The sequence below is a fragment of the Pinus tabuliformis genome, chromosome 5_1 (assembly GCF_031772625.1).
Source record: "Pinus tabuliformis cultivar Carrire ecotype Pingquan chromosome 5_1, CPIR1, whole genome shotgun sequence".
NCBI lineage: Eukaryota > Viridiplantae > Streptophyta > Pinopsida > Pinales > Pinaceae > Pinus > Pinus tabuliformis.
In genome coordinates, this window is record NC_142305.1 from 916,597,800 (window position 1) to 916,618,868 (window position 21,069).

At 36.8% G+C, this 21,069-nt stretch overlaps 1 protein-coding gene across 1 annotated transcript; it reads right to left on the bottom strand.

Annotated features, from left to right (window-relative positions):
- Positions 1-2,749: 2,749 nt before the first annotated feature.
- On the bottom strand, positions 2,750-6,985 carry LOC149167786 (voltage-dependent chloride channel 1, chloroplastic-like). The gene is made up of 4 exons (XM_089431594.1): positions 6,003-6,985; positions 4,124-4,291; positions 3,757-3,963; positions 2,750-3,320 (listed from the first exon to the last, which is right to left on the bottom strand). Exons 1-4 carry the CDS (start codon positions 6,717-6,719, stop codon positions 3,132-3,134), a joined length of 1,281 nt encoding a protein of 426 aa, XP_089287720.1. The 5' UTR covers positions 6,720-6,985; the 3' UTR covers positions 2,750-3,131.
- Positions 6,986-21,069: the final 14,084 nt, after the last annotated feature.

Consider the following 21,069-nt stretch of genomic DNA (forward strand, 5'->3'; position numbering starts at 1 on the left):
AGAAGTCCTCCATCTCCTGGTCTTGGTGTCTAATCCCCCCTCTTTTTTCCTCCAAAGATGTAATGAGATTAAAGTCTCCCCCAATGATCCACAACTCATTAGGGCATATATTCCTGAGCTTTCCTATGTTATGGAGGAAAGTTTCTTTCTCTCCTGGAATGTGAGGCTCATAAAAATCTATGAGTAGTGCCTAGTCCCTTATGCCTATATGACGAAAGCGGCCCGAAAGAAGTCGAGGCATACTCACCCAATTGTCAAAGAGGATTTCATAGGGGTTCCAGAGAATTGCCAGACCTCTTGCACTACCTTTGGCATCCTCTGCCATCACTTCATATCCTGGCCACATGGATCTAATGTTTGATTTGAGCATGTCTTCAGACACCTTTGTCTCTTGAAGCATCATTATACTGGCCTTATCCTTCCTTAAATTTTCCTTCAAATTTCGTTGTTTGCCTCGATTGTTGAGGCATCTTACATTCCATGAGAGCACTATCATTGAGAAGGTTTATTAAGTTGGTGAAACATTGTTGACAACAGTATCACCCTTCCTGATTTTACCAGCAAATCACCCACCATCTGAATTGACTCTTGTAGGTTCTTTTTGCCCCTTTTTTTCCCTCCTTTGCTTGGTCCTCCTTGATATTGAGAGCTCCCATTTGGGAGATAGGGGGATCAAGCAGATCTAGCGGTTTTGAGCTTGTTTAGCTTGATATTGTTTGAAGGTATCCCAGTATAGCCTTTTTTGAGCCTCAGGTATGAACCTCTCGTCCAAGTTTCGCCATTCATTCAACGGTCGCTTTAGGACTTGCTCTTCGGCACTTAAGTCTTCCTTTGCCCCATCAATCTCCATATTGATCTGTTCCATGACTCGTTCAGGCACCTCCTTGTCATTTAGCTCCTCTTGTTTCTTTCTTTTCGCTTAGGGTTTGTTTTAGGAATAACTCTCAATTCAACTTCCTTTCCTTTCGCTGCTTCTTTTGAACTTTCCCCCATCTCCTCAAAAACCCTGATTTGATTCTCATTGGCAGGGTTTTTTCGCATCTGAGCACAGGATTTTCCTGGTGGGGTTTGTTGGTCCTTTTCTTGTAGGAGACTTCCTAGAAGCTGTCATTTTCCTCCTGCGCTTGTCCTGCTTATTTTGGCCCTGCTGCTCCCACTACTTCCACCTGATTAAGGGGGCATTCCTTGTACGGGTGCCCGTATTCATGACACCGTCTGCAAGGAAACGAGATATGCTTGTAATCAAGCGGTTGTTGCCATACTACTCCTTGGTATTCCAGTTCTACTGATTCAAGAAGTGGTTCTGTGATATTCATATATACACCTATTCGAGCATACGACATATATCTCCCTCTTTGAGTAGCATATGCCGCTTTGACGAATCTGCCGACAGAGTTACCAATCCCTTCCAGAATTTTAGGATCCCAGAAGTCCATTGGGAAGGGAAAAGAGGTGAACCCATACTGGGGTTGCCATGAACTGTTCCTGGTCTGGGTTATAACACTCTTCCTAGAACCTCATGAAGAGCCCAACATTATAGTAGAAATAGGGTCTATTTTCGAATATCCGCTCCTTATCCTCCAAGTTGGTAAAAATAACTATGAAGAAACCCCTGGCTCCTAGTTTCAGGTCAATATGGCCTTTAGGTTGCCATTTCAGCTGAATCCACTTGATTAGATCTCTTTCCGTCGGCCAGATGCCTATAAACTTACAAATCAAAGCACGATCCTTGATGTAAGTTCTATAGTTCTCAAGTTTGTTGGCTAGAATAATGAATCTTGGCTTTTTCGTGGCTCGTGGGAGGCATTGCCCTCTGAGACGAGTTTGTCAGTAAGCACCCATTACCATCCACTATTAGGGTCGGCGCCTTGAGTACCTGACGTGTTTACATTGGATTTGCCGTTGGCTTCACCGACAGTGACATTGTGGTAGGAGGGTATCCCTCCCCTCCCTATGGGAGTGCTCATGGCCCTTGTCAGTGATCCTCGATACAATAAGTGACCCATGAATCTTGATGGTCTTGTCGACAAATGCTCGTTCTGCAACTAAAATTTCCATAAAATGTTCTCTTCAAATTATCTAGATGTTTATTCTACAATTGATTTGTGGTTAAAATAAAGGGTTACATTTATTTTAAAGATAATTGTGTTTTTTTCTTTTCTATTTAATTAAAAAAATGTTGTAAAAATAATAGATATGGTTTAGGGAGAGGAGGGCAAATTATAGGCCTCAGGTTTACTAGTAGCTACACACCTTGCTAGATTTCTACGAAATTTTATATATATATATATGTGGTTATGTGGTATTGATAAGATGCTATTATAACAAAGTATATTTACAAGTTAAAAATGTTCATAATAAAACAAGGGATGAAACTTCATGCTTGTATTTTTTTAAAAATTAACCTATATACTTTAACCTATATACTATTTTTTTATAATCATTAAAACAATAATTTAAAATAAAATTATAATTTAATTATTTATAAAGTTTATACCCTTAACTTATTTGATAATGACTTTATTATGGAATATTATGTAAATGGTGAATAGTGCTCATTATAAATGATGTTGTTTACCTCCAATTTTGACACATGGACTATATCTGATCCCAATGCTTCAGGTTAAAGAATGATTTTTTGTTCCACTGTCACTAAAAGAACCTCTGATTCTGGTGCTTCATGTCAAAGGAGGATTTTTTTTTTTCCACTCTCGTTCACGATTAAAAACTTGTGAAACTTGAGTGCACATCTCAAGGGACTCCGTGATTCAGAGCGAAGTCTGATTTTCTTATGGATGAAAATCACAATTAAATATCATACACTAACAAACTGTACGCTGCTGAGGTTTAAGATATTCGTACGCAGTAGTGCATTGATATCTATCAGTCTTAAACCCATAATGGTGTGTATATACAAGTATATATACAGAACGCCTCCATAAACAAGCTGGCATCCATATTTCTTTGGTCAATGTTCCCCTCTTGAACATATGATGAGGAGGAGGTTTTAATATACGTTACAAATGTCCATCGAAGAGAGTAAAGATGAAACATTGCAAATCTGGAGAATTCGATGGCAAAAATGGAACTTGCTGTGTTGCAGAATAACTGGCTTAGTTTAGTTTTGAAATTTAAAGTGTGATCCTGGCAGAGCCATTTAAATTGGACACATGATCCTTGCATAATTTGTCTATCTTCTTCTGTAGGTGGCCTTCAACAACAGCATCATACTTTATCATTTCCTGGATATTCTCGTGCAGTAATGCACACATCTTGTCTAGGGCAAGTATGGGAAAAGGCTCCTCGATCAGAACCGCCACCTTCATAACAAATACATTTCACCCAAGGCTTAGCATTATCACAAGTTCAACAATCTGAAAACCAAGAACAATGATGATGTTTGCAGTGATCTAATTACCAGCTGAGCCTAAGTAGATTGCAAATTTCTAAATATTTTGGAAATTTGATGAATATAAATGAAGTCAAACATTTTACTTTCTCTAAGCTTCAAAATATTTAAAAATTTATTGTTAATGTAAATTTCTAACCTTAATTCCATTGCGGATTCCTAAAACATGGATACATGGATAAAATCAATTATTTGACCTTGTTGCTAAAATTTGTTGCTAAAATCTCAAAATATTCCAGAAATCTACAATCTACTTCCTCCAAAAATCCTACGTAAAAATATCCCATATAATGTTTAATTACCTCTTCAATACAGAAGATTGATGAAACACTGATCATCTTAATTACCTCTTCAATACAGAACAATGATGAAGCACTGAACAATGTAGCAGGTATGACAGACCAGTGACATTCATCCCACAGTATGATTGGAAGTATGAGATGCCAAAACACTAGAAATCTTGCTGTCAGCCGCGTGTATGACAGTGGAATTGGTGACCGAATCAGTCTCTCGCACACGCTTACGCTCTCGTTGAATTGGGATATATGAGAATCCTATCATTCAGTCAGCCATATTTTATTAGGATTGATTTTATTGTAAGAATTTTTAGCATTTGGAAATCTGATAAATAAGAACAAAGGTAAATAGTTGATTTTGCTTTTATTTATCAAATGTTTGAAACATTCCAAAATTTCACAAAAATTCGGTACTCACCAAAATACGTTTCTTGGAATCATCCAAGGGGAGGTGAATGAGAATTTCTGAAAGAAGATGGATAATGCAATTGGGTTTATGATTAGAATGAAGTACAAGCTCCAGGTCCTCTTCTGTAAGCAGGCTTCTTAAATCATGCTCCATGTCTGACCCATGTATGATATGGCACTGCCATTCATTTTCCAAAAGTGATTACTCTTACCCTAACAACTAATTAAGTCCAACCAACCTCATTTATATTCAGCAAATAATTATCAAAGTATCATTAACTATAATAAAATAAATTCGAGGATAACTCATCCATGTCAGTAAACCAAATTTGGTCAAGCCATCAATATCAATAAAAATTATCTAAATTATAAAAAATAATCAAATTTTATAAAAAATAAATAAATAAAATTTATTAAAACTAACTTTACAATTTTACTAACTATTTCAAAAAAATAATAATATTAATAATAACGAACTCAAATCAACATATACTATACTAATAAATGGTTAAAAATATAATGAATTAAAATTAAACATAACCAATTAATATCATCAAAATAATCATAAATAACTAATTAACGAACACCTGATGGACTTATTAATTATTATAATCAATCAAACATTTACACTAGAACACTATCTCTTACACCATACATTTTATTTTTGTGTTTGTTAGGTAATGTGAGTTCTGAGATCATGGGCACTTTTAACCTGCGGTTTGAGTAGTCAAGACTTAGGAGCATCTAATCTGTTAAGTTTGAGCTGCACCAACCTTTAACATGGTTGGAGATGCCACCAGACCTAGGCCACATGAACCCTTGACATTGCTAGATTTTTACCCACAAAACCAATAAAACTTTTACACCATAAAATACCTAACTAAATACCTATCAAAATTTACTTTACACCCCTCCACTATACATTTTCATAACTTATTATATATTTATAAAATAAATTATATATTAATATTAATATTAATATTTATTATCTAAAAAAAATATTATTATAAATTTAAACTTAATAGGTATTAACTCCGTCACAACACTCTTATTCACGTTAAAACATATTATAGATAACTCATATTAATATAATACTTTGATGCTAAATTTGTAATTTTTAGACATATTTATAGCAATTTTTTGTTTTTATTTATTAATTTAAATTTTTTTGTTTAGGAAAAATGTATTAAATCTAAATATAAAATATGGACATTTTAATAAGTGGAAGAATAGGAAAATGTTAGGGTGGTTTACATAAACTTGATTTTTTCTGTATATGACAATCCATGGTTTTGCCTATGGTATTTATCTCCAATGTATTTTAGCCAAAAAAATTGCATTTTAAGTCATCTTAATGACCATTGAGAACCCACAGGGTCTTCAAAGGGGAGCAAACCCACACGAGCTTCACTAGGGGAGCAATACCATACCACATAGGTTCATATTGAGGGATATATATTGAAAAAAAAATGACGATATATTGCAGGAAAATGGAATTCAAAATTAATAAAAAAATATAAAGCAGTATAAAAAATATTAATGAAAAAATAGATACCTACAATATATAGTGGAAGTAAGAATTTTTTAAATTAAGAAAATATATTACGTTAGTATTAGTGGAATATTTTTAATATATAATCAACTTAAAATTAAAAATATTATTTAATATGCACATATATATATGTCAGATTTTCACAGGAACTGTCTTCAAAAATGATAAAGTGATATATGTCAGATTTTCATTAAGTAGAACTGTCTTTAAAAGTGATAAAGTGATATGGTGCAGTGTGGAATTTTAGAAAAATGTAATTCATCAAAATTTCTATAAAAACATTATAGGTTTTTTTTTTTAAGTCATTATAGGATCGAAACTTGAGTGAATTTAGTACCTTGAGAGCCACGGGGAAGGCCATGATGTAATTGAGCAAAAGGGATTTGACACCAGGGGCGTCGGAATTGGAATGGCGGATCCAGGAGCTGGCGTGGCGGGCGAAGTCCTTGGTGCTACTGATCACTTGCGTCCACGTCTTCCTGCCCTCGTCGTAGCGGGCATAGGACGCCTCGGTGCGGAACACCAGCAGGAGCGCCAGAGCCGGGGCCGTCAGCTCGTAGGGCAACGTGCTCGACGCGTGGAGCAACGGCATGAACGACGGCAGCCACCCAGTGGACACACCCGTATCGTACGTGACGATGGCCACCGATATGACGCCCACGATACACAACGGCGGCACAAGGGACAAAATGACTCTCGAAGAGAAAGTGGACAACAAGTGGCGTATGTGTCTCTTGGAGCTCCGGTGCTTTAACCAATCATCGTGGCTGTACAGTTGCCTCCGCTGCACCATCCCTCGCTCCTTTATTTCGTCCGCCCACTCTGCGATCGCGTCCGCCCAGCTCCACAAATTCAAACTCCGAATTAAATTCAACGCCTTTCTGGTTTTCCAATTCCCGGCGCCGGAGTCGCTTCTGATCTCACAACTAATTATTGCAAAGTTTGATGCAGGGCTCCATCTGGAATTTCCCTTCCCTAATTTCCTGTACTCGCGCTCGCCAACACAGGAAGACGAGGGGATCAATCGGTATTTCCAGCCAATATTCAGTAACATTATTGCTCCACTATCCCTAAGCAAGATGCCTGCCTGTACAGGGGACTCACTAATTAAATAAGCGGGAGGTCTGCCTGTTGCAGGGACTCATTGAAACATTGAAACAATCACCATTTTTGGGCGGCGCAGGATCGAAACTCGCGGCCTTGGAAATTCTGCAGTAGCCGCTGTTGAAGAATTCGGTGTGCGAAGAATCGACTTGGGGGCTCTCAAGTAAAAGTCTAAAGAAGATCGCGCGGAGAATAAAGGAAGCTGAGCTCGTGGTCGTAAACTTTGCACGGATTTTTGGGTGGGTAGAGCCCAACAACCTTAAATAACCTCTCGCCTGTCGCAGCCCCGACGAACTACTTCACGGATCTTTTCGCCTGGGGTGTCTCTTTCTCTCTGTTTACGGAACATTTTAAAAAACAAAAGTCTAATAATAATAAATAAATTGTTTGACTGCTAATACTAAGGCATACATATTTTACTTTTTTAGTTTTGAACTTGATTAGGCCCACTCAAATTATGTAAATTTAAAAAGAAAAATTATTAAAAAAAAAATCATAACCAGTCTAAATTGATTTTAAATTTGGATTTATCAAATATCCATTTAATATCTAAATCTACAAAATAAAAAATAAAATTCAATTTAAAATATACTAGAATAGATCCATTTTAACCATGGACTATGACGGAAAGGGAACAAATATCATTATATGCAAACGTCTTTATAAAATACAAAACTTGAAAAAAGATTTACACATATATTAAATTCTTTCTCTTGCTTGAAAAGTCTCTGATTAAAGGAGATCTATAATAATATTTTTATCTCTATATAAACTATGTGTAATTTTTCATCATTTAAATTGTATTTTGAATAATTTATCTTTATTAATATTTTATATTAAAAATTGAATCACTTACACATTTCTTATAAATTATTTTAACTTTAATTATTCTTTACTTTCGAATCTTGAAATATTTTACTAAGTTAGATATTAACATACACATATTTTACATACACATATTTTATATTGAAATATATTAGGTGCTATGGATATTCGTACTCTTTTTTTTCTTTTTTAAGTTTTATAATGAAATAATCATAAGAGAAACAAAAGTTTTTCTTTAAATTTTAATTACTTTATCCTTTAACATAGGTATCAATTACTTTATCCTTTAATAAAGATATCGAAATATTTTATTGATTACTCAAAGAGTGAAAGTGAAATATCAACGAACCAAGTGAGCACAATGAGAAAACAATTATTAATGTTTTGAAATTATTTTAAAGTATTTTTTAAAAGACGCATGAGAACCCAAAATTACACATCACCCTCATACTCGATTGTAAAATGATTATTTCTTAATTTTTTTATTTTTTTTTCAATGTCACAAACATTACATAAGGTCTGATGTAACTAACATTTTACAACATCCCTGCCATATTGAATTGTAGAAAGTCTCTAAACACAATTAATTAAATTATTATTTTATTTTAAAAACTTATAATAATATATATATATATATATATATTAGAAAAACTTGATTCTTAGTCATGGAACTTCACCTCTATTTTTCTATGACAATTCTTAATTTATTTTAAATATATAATTATTATTTCTTAATTTTAGTTTTAAATTTTAATGTTGAAAACATTACATAATGTCTTATATAACTAAAATTTTACAACATTCTTGCTATACTAAGTTGTGGTAGAGCGTCTCTTGGCCCAATTAAATAAATTTTTATTTTATTTTAAAAACTTATTATTACTATTATTATAAAAAAATTAATATATGAATTAAACATATAATTTTAGAAAAAACATGTAACAAAGATTCTTAACCATGGAAATTCACCTCTATTTTTCTATGACAATTCTTAATCTATAATTAAGTTTTGTTGCAATACCATAAACTAACTTATCAATATAACATGTCCAAAAAACACATAACTCATTTCACTCATCACACACATATATATATTAGTTAAGTGTAATTTTATAACTTTTTTAAATTAAATTGAAAAGAAAAAAACATAAAATAAATTACTAAAATTATATCCTAAAATTTAAATCTTTAGCATCTATCTATTAATTATTGATAATTAAATTAAAATTATGGAAGTCCTATTTCTAAATAAGCACTCTTTCATTGTTCATAGATGGGGTGGGTAATGAGATAGATAGGAGGCTCGAGGGGCAAACCTGCCACCTTGTTGAGGAGATGGGAATTTATGAACAGGGGGTGTGGCTAGCCCCATGCATGCAAAAACATGCTACCACTTGGAACAAACTTAAATATGGTTCGTTAGGTAGAGTTTGAGAAGTTGTGCATTCACGTGGAGGAAGAACAACAACGCCTGAGTGAGGGGGGAGTGGGGTGGGGGTACCCTGAACCCCCACTGTAGGAGGGAAAGTGTGAGGATTTTTCCATTAGTGGTGTGTCTGGTTCAGAAGCAGAACAAATTACTTAAGTTGCAATCCGTGGAAGTGTGAATGTGTCATCCTATGGTTGTGGGGCATTACCTGGCTATGTGAAAGTAAGGTTGGTGGGGTGGTGGCGAATTTTAGGGGAGCTATAGAGGTGGAGAGAAAAATAGCAAAGGGGCAGAGTTGCAGACACCGACTGCTGGCAGGAGGGAGGTGATTATGTATATGGATGGATGCAAGATTCTCCAACTCCATTGTTCAAAACCATCCAAATAATGGTATCCATGTTATTCCTCTCTTCTCTTATCAATTGGTATGGAATTTAGCAGTTTAGCCTCATAGGTCTGGTTTTTATTTTGTTGGTTTCTTACACTAGAGGGTGGTCAGAGGCATTGTCAACTAGTCGACTCGAAAATTCTACTTCTTTCTCAACGACCTTGGTACTGGCTCTCTTGTTTTCTCCTTTTGGCCTAATTAATTTGTGTAGTAGAGTGTTAACTAACCTTGGCAGTGTAAATTCCTGTGTTTGTGTGTGGTATTGGCTCCATGGTTTGGGGATTACAAATGATACTTTAAATTCTCCTCAATTCTATAGCGTGGGTGTCATTCCCTGCCCTATACCTTACTTGGGTTTGTGTCTATGCTCTGGGGGTTGTTTTCAACTTATATCAATGAGTTTGAATTAGATTGGTATATATCTTACCTTCCCCTATCTCTGCACACCTTTTTGAGAAACTTGGGAGGATTCCATCCCTAGGCAATTTGCTACCAAGGCAACACATGCGCAGTCATAGGGCAGGTGTTGTTTGGGGCCCACGAGGCCTGAATTAGGCTCAACAACATGCATGGAAAGTTGTTGGAATGTTTTATGTTGTTCCCCCTAAGTATCGTCATAAAACCCATAACCTAAAGTCCTTAATTGATGTAGAATGTCAAGTCTTTCCTGATTCAGAGATTTTGGAAGAGGTCTCTAATTGCGTTCTTGTCACACCAAGGGATCGAGGAAAAAAATATCTCAATTCCATGGCATTGCATTGGCATATGAATACTTTGCTTGACAACGTTTTAAAGGGAAAACAAGAGGAGATGTCCCTAGTGGACATTAAGAGAGCTCTGAGAAATCATCCTTTCTTTCTGGATAGACTTGATGTAAGGCTAGCACTTATGGAAGGCCATCTACAATGTGAATTTAATCCTCTTGGTCCTATCGGTTCCAACGCCAAGGACCTGACACTTGTTACTTCCTCAAAATCTTATTTGGATGGAATGTTTGATGATTGTCTTGTATCATAGTTATGTTTTGGTCTCTCAAGATATATTGAAAATATATGTTTTTAGGACTACTTTTACTGAGTAGGTGATTAAAAGTTTATGGTTCCCCTCAAGGAAAATTGGAACCACCTACAAAGTATTATGAGCAAGCAATGCATGGTTAGATGTTATACTCTTCTTTAAAGACATTATGAAGCAATAAAAAATATTAATTTACAAAAAAGAAAAAACAGCTTTTCAGTGTAATTAGATTACACTTTTACTAATATCATTATCGTAAAAATAATTAATAAACTAAACCAAACTTAATAGTAAAACCACATTATAATTAGCATTTTTATAAAATTGAATATAATCTAATTAATAGAGATTTTTAAATATTTAAAAAAATTTGAATATATTTTTTATTAAAAAATTGAATGATAAAATTTTAAAAGTATTTTTTTTTTTTTTTTTTTTTTTCCCAAGGTGGTAAAACCTATCAACTCAGGTGTCAAACCAACAGTGAGGACAGTCATCTCTGGCTGCTATCCGCGAATGCTGGGTTTGACTCATCACTGTTAAATAGGAAAACCACGCCACCTGGCATAACCCTGCTGGTGGTCCATAATCGGGAGCAGGCTCTCACTCCTGCCAGATGCCTCTGGGTCTTGGGCCGTTAACCTGTTTCCTTACGTCCGAGGAAGACGAGCTCTTAGCCAAACAGAAGCAGTTTTACGGCATACTCCAGGCCGATTTTAAAAGTATTAAATTTACATTCAAAATATAAAAAAATTAAAATTAACTTTTATAAAAAAACAAAAATATCACAAAATTTAATACTAACACCTTTGAAAAAAATCAAATTCAAAAGAGTCAACTCATAAAAAGATCTATGTACCTTATCCAAACTTTTCAACAACTCCATTGACGGTAAAGTTAAGTTTGTTGAGGTAGTAAGGAACTTTTTGGTGACCACCAAAAGCAAGTCTCTTTCCCACATTTATTATTAAAAGTGGACAAGAAAATATCAAATATCTTCTTCGACAAAAAATATCAAAGTTATAAAACAAGTTAAGGAAACATGTGAGTTATAATAGTGACTCGTGATTTAGCAAATGTGAATTATGCCAGTGACTCGTGATTTAGCAATTGAATTGAAAGGGTAAAACACATCAAGTGTCACTTTATTTCATTTTCAATTTATCAATATTCAAAGTTATTTTAGGATGTTATTGTTGTAATAACATATCGGATCGATCTAGTTGGGATCAAATCTTTTAAGATGTAAAAGATAGATTGTATATTAGTGAAATTATTTCAAAGATTTGATTTAAAATATTAAAATAGTCAGATTATTTTTAAATTTTAATAAAATATAAAACTTATATTTTTTAATTGCTTTATATGATATATATCTAATATTTTTAAACGATATATAATATATAGTTGACATTAAAATATTTTACATAATATGTATATTGAATCATTTTATCTATGAATTACATTGTCTACATTAAAATGAATTTTTTTGTTATTAATACGTTTTTAAGTATATATCAATATTATTTAATCTTATATATAAGAATATTTTATTGATGACTAACATTAAATGTTTTTAAATGTCACATATTAATTTAATATTAAAAATTGAATGAATTACACATCTCCCTTTTATCATTTTTATTAGGAAGTACAACATTAAAATACTTTCTTTTAACATATATATATATATATATATATATATATATATATAGACATAAATTAGTTAACATATATGTTCAAATAGTTTATTTAAGTCACATGTTCAAATATTTTTTTAAAGTATATTGTTTAAATATCTTACTTACATTTTTTTTTTTCTAATTACTTTCTTTTTTTAAATTTGATATGAAATTATATTAAGTCATGTGGAGATCGAAATATTTTTATTAATGAATCATACTAAGTGAAATATTTTTACCATATTATTTTGTTATTTTTACTACATTGTATTGTAATATCAACAACAAATAGATTAGATATCATTTTGGGATTCAACTGCCTTAAGTAAGCCATTTTATTAATGAATCATACTAAGTGAAATATTTTTACCACATTATTTTGTTATTTTTACCACATTGTATTGTAATATCAACAACAAATAGATTAGATATCATTTTGGGATTCAACTGCGTTAAGTAAGTCATTCATGTATGACCATTTCCATGAGAGGTAGGGGCTTGCACCCGGAGGTCACCCATCCGAGATCGCCTCTGGCTCAAGCGCACTTAACTGTGGAGTTTTTCCCACAATCAAGCCCACTTAGTTTGCTACCCCATTTGCAAAACCTTAGCAAGTATTGTGCCTCATGAACCATTCAAGTAGTGTCCCCTTCACTCTTTTGAATTTAAGTATTAAGGGGTTTTCGCAGTGCATTATATTAGATATCATTTTGGGATTCAACTGCGTTAAGTAAGTCATTCATGTATGACCATTTCCATGAGAGGTAGTAAGTTACGTGCACTTGAGCCAGAGGCGATCTCGGACGGGTGACCTCCCGGGAAGTCCCGGTTACCAGGTGCAAGCCCCAAAAGTGATGATTGATGCTATTTTATTCATTTCGCTAGTTTCGATCCCACTTCTTCACACCTGTGAGCATCACCTGATGCAATGAGTGCTAAGTGGACTATTCAAAAATCATGAGAAATTAGTAAGTTACGATTACCTCTCATGGAAATGGTCATACATGAATGACTTACTTAACACAATTGAATCCCAAAATGATATCTAATATAATGAACTGCGAAAACTCCTTAATACTTAAATTCAAAAGAGTGAAGGGAACACTACTTGAATGGTTCATAAGGCACAATACTTGCTAAGGTTTAGCAAATGGGGTAGCAAGCTAAGTGGGCTTGATTGTGGGAAAAACTCCACAATTAAGCACGCTTGAGCCAGAGACAATCTCGGATGGGTGACCTCCCGAGAAGTCCTGGTTATCGGGTGCAAGCCCTGGAAGTGATGATTGACGCTATTTGATTCATTTCAATAATTTCAATCTCACTTCTTCACCCCTGTGAGCAAAATGATATCTAATATAATGCACTGCGAAAACCCCTTAACAAATAGATTGACCATAATAAGGTTTGGATTATCGATATTTTATAATGTGTTTAATTAAAACTAACTAAAGATGCATATTCGTATCAACTCCATTGTATCATTTATTTAAATTTTAAATTTTAAAAAGACTATTATTTTAATAATAATAAAATTGAAATGGAAATTAAAATATTTTAAAAATTAGATTTAAGATTTAAAGTTTATACTCATTTTCAACAAAGTGTTTATTGTAAACTATATACCAGTCTAGATCTATCTTAATTATGGATCTACTAAGGGTTGACAGGGATCAAATCTCGTTTGGCTCTAAAAAGGTTTTCATCTCAAGAGATTTGATCCCTCTCCATGTTTGGTAGATGATCCAGGAGGATCCATTGATTCAAATTGCACGTGTTCAAGTGTCGTCATTAGTGTTCAGTGTCATCATCACTTCAGTTCAGATTCGATAGATCAACAGTGTTGGTTAGGGATCAGGTTGTTCAAGTAATGTTCATAGCTTTCATGGCGTTCAGTTGATATGGGTTGTACCTGGCTATCGACTTATGTTCATTGACAGTTCTGCCAGGATTGGTCGACGACATGTGTCTTGTCATTCGACTCATAGGATTTGGTGTCGACATGGGTGTCATCGTGGCAAAGGGTTGATATGGTCATCGTCTAGTGTCGATTCAGTGTTTTGGCATGTCATCATGCGACAAATGTTGCTTATCGACTATATGCATATGGTGCTATGTCACATTGTGACAAATGTGTTATAATACACCTAAACCTAACTCATTGTATTAAACCCTAATCTAAAACCTAAATCCTATGATAAAACATGTATAAATCCATGCATTCAAAACCCTAAACCTAACACTGTGTTTTAATAAAATCCTAAATCCTATCACAATAAACCTAAACCCCTAGTTATAAAGTCCTAAACCTAAGCTCTCAGCCTATTTCAATGTTTAAACAATACAAAACATTATAAAATAGAATACACAGTCCCCTAACCGCAGAGTTAACCGCGTTGGGACCGTGTCACATGAACATGCTGAGGATAGCCGCCAGAGTTATTATAGGTTTCGGGAACTGTCAGCGAAATCGTCGGTGTGTTAACCGCGGTGATAACACCTGCTCACATGAGCTGTCCGCATTTCCTCCGCCCAGTTAGCTGCCAGCTAGCGGTTTCAGGCTAACCTAAAGTTTTTGGGTTTTTAAATGTATTTTTGGCATTCAACTAATGCGAAGACCATGCCAACTTATACCTAAGGTGTCTCTAGGTTATAAGACCAAAACCAACAAACCTTCACATCAACTCATACATTCTAAAGGTGGGAAGAAAAGGTTAGAACGCATCTTCAGGCCTATAAAGGGAGAATTTCTCTTCATTGATCAGGAGGAGTGGTTTTTAACTTTTGTATGCAGATTCTGGAGGACATAGGTGACTTTGTTTTCAGTGTTTCGGGAGCATCCGGGGTCAGTTTTGGAAACCGTAAGCAGCGTTGGAAAGCTGGTTTAGAGGGATATCTGATGAAAATGATCAAAAGTTCCTACTTGAATATTCAGTCTAGTCTTTTCTCTATATAATCAACACCTTCTTCTCATTCCTAATAAAAATGGTTGCCCATCTTGAAAGCGGACCCGAAGACGTAGTCCATTAGGGACGAACTCCGTCATCAATTTGTTGTCTAGTATCGTTGTGTTTTTACTGTTTTCACTTTTGTTATACATCAATTTTATGTTTAATCAGTTGTCGTAAAGTGTTCTCTTCAAGCAGTTTTTCCTCGGTTTGCGTGCTTCAGCTAACATTCAAATCATTAATGGTTAATTAATTCTACATCAGTTTTTGGTTTATGTTAATTTTAAATCATATAATTTGGTATCAGAGTTGTTGAGAATGCAACAAGATGATGGAGCTTAGTGGAAAGAAGTCACCTTCACTAAGTGGGCCCGCAGGCTATTTTTGGCGCAAAGTCTATTTTTAGACTATGTCTATTTTTAGACATATGGATCATGGTCTATGAGTTGCAGGATGCTATTTGTGGGTGATTGGTTATGTCGGTAAAAATAGATGGACTTCTATTTTTAGACATATGGGCGGTTTCTATTTTTAGACTACCAGGCTAAAAATAGAACAGTCGAATATTATTGTCTCATAATAATATTTGGACTATAAACATTATCATATCCTCTTGGAGCACTTCAGTTTGAGCTACAGATGTGGCACATGCAGCTGTCAGAAGGAAATACACTTTTCTTGTGGGTCAGTTGAGCTATTGCATGCAGGACTTCAGTTAGAACTCATGTGGTTGAGTTTGGTGGAGTTGATTGTGGAGTTGTGTTTAGTTTGACTTGGTTGAACTAGTTGTATTTTAGTCTAACTAAAGAATACACTAGTGATGAGTTGTGTGAATTAAATATTAATTAATTCACTAATTATTAACTCATAAAGAAACTGAAGAATACATCAGTTAACTCAGTGCATGTACAGTTCAGTGGAGACAGGTGTCAGAGGTTGAGATTGCTATCAGTTGTGACTACAGTGTGACTATAGTGGTGCATGTGATTTTCACATGCATGGATGAAGATTGCCAATGATGGCTTGCATAGTATACCAAGGGAATTCGTTTTTACAAAGTGGATGATTTCTCTTGCAGATTGCGCAGTGGAGGCAGGCAAAGCAGTGAAGGAGATTGGAGCTGTGATTGATCATATCTGCGCTAGTTTTGTGTGTAACAGGTGGAGATAGTGCTGGATAGTTGAGAGGAGTATTGTACTATGTATTGTTACATGTTCTCTATCATTATAATATACAGATAGTGTGGGGTTTTCAGCTGTATGCTTTCCCCGGGTTACATACTGTGTTAATGTGTGCATGCGATTGATGTTTCATTGTTTTTAATGCTGCTAAATTGATGATCAACATAGAGGAGATTATGTATTGTGCATGTATTCCGCAATAGTGTATAATCGGGATAATCTCTGTGAATAAGTGATTAATTATTCAAAATTTCTACATGGTATTGGAGCTGTTGATCATCAGATCTACTATTCAGAAAGTGTTTACAATTTATTTCTTCAGGCAGAGTCTGTAATCGGGCTAGGTAGCCTCTGAATTCATCCTTCCTTTGGAAGATGAGATATCCGGTAAAAGCCCATACAGTCAATCTCTGCATGAGAAATAATTTGTTCTCACGAATTTTAGATCAGAGGCGGTTGAGTTGTTGAGTTGGTGGAATTCAAATTTGCAGCAGTGTTTTTCTTGGTGTCAACATGGCAATGTCTTTCAACGGATTGCGATTGGAGTATGCTCTTGAGGGCAGCTCGAACTATATTACATGGAAGGACAGGATGGAGGCAGTGTTAGATGATAATGGGCTGAAGGAGTTCATAGAGGCTGAGGTCCCAAAGCCTACTGATGCTGTCGAAGCTGAGGTTTGGCAAAAGAAGACAACAAAGTGTCGAAGGATTCTGTTGGAGGGCATGAAGGATCACATTGTGTCCAGCCTGCATGGAAAGGCTTCTCCATACTTGATGTGGAAAGCGTTGATAGATCTATTCTAAAGCAAGAGCGATCAGAGGAAGCTGGCGCTCAAGGATAAACTCAGAAACATTAAATGCGAGAAGGGAGACAGTATGCCCAAGTACCTCACGAAGTTCACTCAGTGCAGGGATGAGTTGGGAAGTGTGGGGTGACTGTCGATGATGAGGACTTGGTGAGCTTGGCTCTCCTTGGTCTTCCGAAGAGTTGGCATTCCTATCAGGAATCTATCAATGGTCGGGAGAAATTGCCAGGATGGGAGAGACTTTGGTCAGATCTTGTGCAGGAGGAGATCAGGCAGAATACCAGGGATGGATCTTCATCAAAGGTACCTGATGAAGAAAATTGCGCTTTGGCTGCTAAAGCAAAGAAGGGGAAGAACAAGAAAGCTTCTTATTCTGGTGCGAAAGGCAAGAAGCAGGATATGTCCAAGGTGAAGTGTTTTCACTGTCACCAGCACAGACACTATGCCACTAATTGTCCGCAGAAGAAGAAGAACAAGCAAGTTGCTGGATCTGTAACAAGAGAGTCTCTAGCCTCGTAGTTTGAGCTTGATTTTTCATTGATCGCATGCTTGGTTTCAAGTGTGATATCGGTGTGGTTCTTGGATAGTGGTGCGTCTTTTCACATGACAGGAGATCGAGATTTGTTTTTTGATCTGGAGGAGAAAGATATTGGAGTGCACATCGAGATGGGCGATGATGGTAGATACAGTGCGACTGGTATTGGTACCATTTCCTTTGAGAGGGAGTCTGGTAAACCCTTCGTATTGAAGGAAGTGATGCATGTTCCAGGATTGAAGAAGAATCTAATCTCTGTGGTGATGTTAGAAGACAAGGGATATGATGTTATTTTCAGCGAGGGAAAGGCTTTCCTGTGCAGCAAGACAGCTGGAGAAACCCGGAAGATAGGGGTTCGAGTGAGGAACCTTTATCAGTTGCATGTAGATGGCTGCGCAGTAATGGCATGCAAGGCAAATGGATTGGTGAGCCAGGATGATGGCGAGCTGTGGCACAGGAGATTGGGTCACCTTCACCATGGAGCCTTGAAGATATTGCAGCAGATCACTACAGGGCTTCCTAAAGGCACTCTTGCGCAGTCAGATCAGTGCAAGGGGTGTACTTTGGGAAATTTTGTGAAAGCCACCTTTCACGAGAAGGATAATCGCGCCACGACGATCCTTGAGAGAATTCACATAGACGTGTGTGGACCTTTCTCAGTAGCTTTGACAACAAAACACATGTATTATGTGATCTTTGTTGATGATTTATCTCGTAAGTGTTGGATCTTCTTCATGCAAAAGAAGAGCGAGAAATACTCAAAGTTCTGTTAGTTCAAATCACTAGTCAAGAAGGAGTCGAGGAAGAAGGTGAAGGCTCTTAGGAGTGACAATGGTGGAGAATACATCTCTGGCGAGTTCAAGGACTTTTGCAGTGTAGAAGGGATTCGAAGAGAGCTCATAGCTCCCCATAACCCACAGCAGAACGGGGTTGCTGAGCGGAAGAACAGAATGATCGTGGGTGTTGCATGGGCAATGTTGCATGATCAGGGCCTACCCCTTCACTTGTGGGTGGAAGCATGCAATACTGCAGTATATGTGCAGAACCGTTGTCCTCACAAGATACTTGGCATGAGTACACCTGAGGAGGCTTATTCTGGTAAGAAGCCTGATCTTTCTCATTTGAGGATTTTTGGTGCTAACGTTTACATGCATGTGACGAAGGATGCCAGGAAGAAGCTGGAGCCGACTGCAGAGGTTGGGATATTTGTGGGGTACACTGATACGCCCCACAACTTTCGTGTTTATTTTCCAGACAGTGGCAAGACTGTTGTGCGACGGGATATAAAATTTCAGGAGGAGAAAGCCATGAAGTGTTCGCTTGAGAGGGAGTCACACTTACATGCAGATGAGGATCTATTAGTTCCTAAATATGAGCTTCAGGACGTGGATCAGCCACAGGACGAAGTTCATGGAGTGGAAAAGACCACTCATGCAGTGCCAACCATCAGAGGGTGAAAGCGCTTGACAGAAGCTGAGCGACTGGCTCAAGATGTAGAGAAGGTTGTGGGACCACCTACAGCTCAACGTAGACAGAGGCAGTCACCCGATCAGTACACTAGATATATGGCTCATGTGAGCAAATGTGTTGTGACTGAGCCATCCTCTTTCGAGGAAGTTGTGGAGGATCTGCATGGGTAGATGCCATGGTGGAAGAGTATGATTCGATTGTCAGAAACAGTGCATGGGAGATTGTCCCAAGACCAGAAGGGAAATCAGTGGTGGGTTCGAGATGGATCTACAAAGTTAAGCAGGCAGCTGACGGGAGTGTGGAGAAGTACAAGGCAAGATTTGTTGCTCGAGGCTTTTCACAGATAGAGGGGATCAATTATGAGGAGACCTTTGCACCTATCGCAAGGTATTCTTCCATACGGACGATTCTTGCTCTCTCAGCGTAGATGGGGTGGCACATTCATCAGATAGTTGTGAAGACTGTGTTCCTCAACGGAGTCATTAAGGAGGAGGTGTACATAGAACATCCTGAAGGTTTCGAGATCTTCAACAGCGAGTTGCATGTGTGCAGGCTCAAGAGAGAACTGTATGGGTTGAAACAAGAACCACATGCTTGGTACACACGGATAGACAGTTATTTCACCGGACTTGGATTCTCCAAGAGTGAGGCGGATCCTAACCTATACCAGATTGTGGTGGAGGGTAAGTTTCTTATCATTGTACTTTATGTAGATGATTTGATTCTAACAGGTGATGAGCGGTTGATACTTTCATGCAAGGATGATCTTGCTAAGGAGTTTGAGATGAAGGACTTGGGCCTCCTTCATTATTTCTTGGGATTGGAAATCTGGCAGCGCAGTGATGGACTAATTGTTTCTCAAGGTAAGTATGCTCGGGAGATACTGGAGAAGTTCAACATGCATGGCTGCAAGCCCGTTGATACTCCTCTTCCTGGAGGTTGGAGGAAGGAGGATGCCACTTCAGCAAAAGAAGTGGATGCCACTGTTTATCGACAGTTGGTGGGGTCGCTTATATATTTGGTCAATACACGACCTGATATATGCTATGCTGTTAACCAGCTTTCACAAGCTATGGTTAAGCCAACCAAGCTCTTCTGGAAGGTAGGCAAGCATGTATTGCATTATCTCAGAGGCACATCGGGATATGGATTGTGGTACAGACAGGAGGATGAGATGAAGCTATGTGGCTTCACTGATGCAGATTGGGCAGGGAGCCCAATGGACAGAAAGAGCACATCAGGAGGGGTCTTCAGTATCAGGTCAACAACAGTTTCTTGGTATAGCAGGAAGCAGAGATCCATGGCACTCAGTTCAGCAAAGGCCGAGTATATGGCAGCAAGTTTGGCTGCATGCGAGGCTATATGGATGAGGAAGATCTTGGTCGGTTTGTTCGGTTCTTACTTGGAGACTACTGTGATTTACTGTGATAACCAGAGTTGCATTAAACTCTCGGCTAATCCAGTATTTCATGACAGATCTAAGCACGTTGACATCAGGTACCATCATATCAGAGATTGTGTGCAGCGGAGAGTCATGTTACTTTCATACATTCCAACGGAGGATCAGGATGCTGATATCTTAACGAAGGCGCTCACCAGGAGAAAATTCGAATACCACCGAGGCAGGATAGGGATTGCTGATAATCCATATCTTGTTGAGAAGGAGTGTTGAGAATGCAACAAGATGATGGAGCTTAGTGGAAAGAAGTCGCCTTCACTAAGTGGGCCCGCAGGCTATTTTTGGCACAAAGTCTATTTTTAGACATATGGATCATGGTCTATGAGTTGCAGGATACTATTTGTGGATGATTGGTCATGTCGGTAAAAATATATGGACTTCTATTTTTAGACATATGGTTGGTTTCTATTTTTAGACTACCAGGCTAAAAATAGAACAGTCGAATATTATTGTCTCATAATAATATTTGGACTATAAACATTATCTTATCCTCTTGGAGCACTTCAGTTTGAGCTACAGATGTGGCACATGCAGCTGTCAGAAGGAAATACGCTTTTCTTGTG

What these genes read in the sequence shown, in the direction of transcription:
- LOC149167786 (XM_089431594.1), bottom strand. Translation starts at nt 6,719, where the DNA reads ATGTTACTGAATATTGGCTGGAAATACCGATTGATCCCCTCGTCTTCC. An exon ending in ATTCCAAGAAACGTATTTTG is followed by an intron (nt 3,964 to 4,123) that starts GTGAGTACCGAA and finishes ACTGAATGATAG; the next exon opens with GATTCTCATATATCCCAATT. An exon ending in CATTGTTCTGTATTGAAGAG is followed by an intron (nt 3,321 to 3,756) that starts GTAATTAAGATG and finishes TTTGTTATGAAG; the next exon opens with GTGGCGGTTCTGATCGAGGA.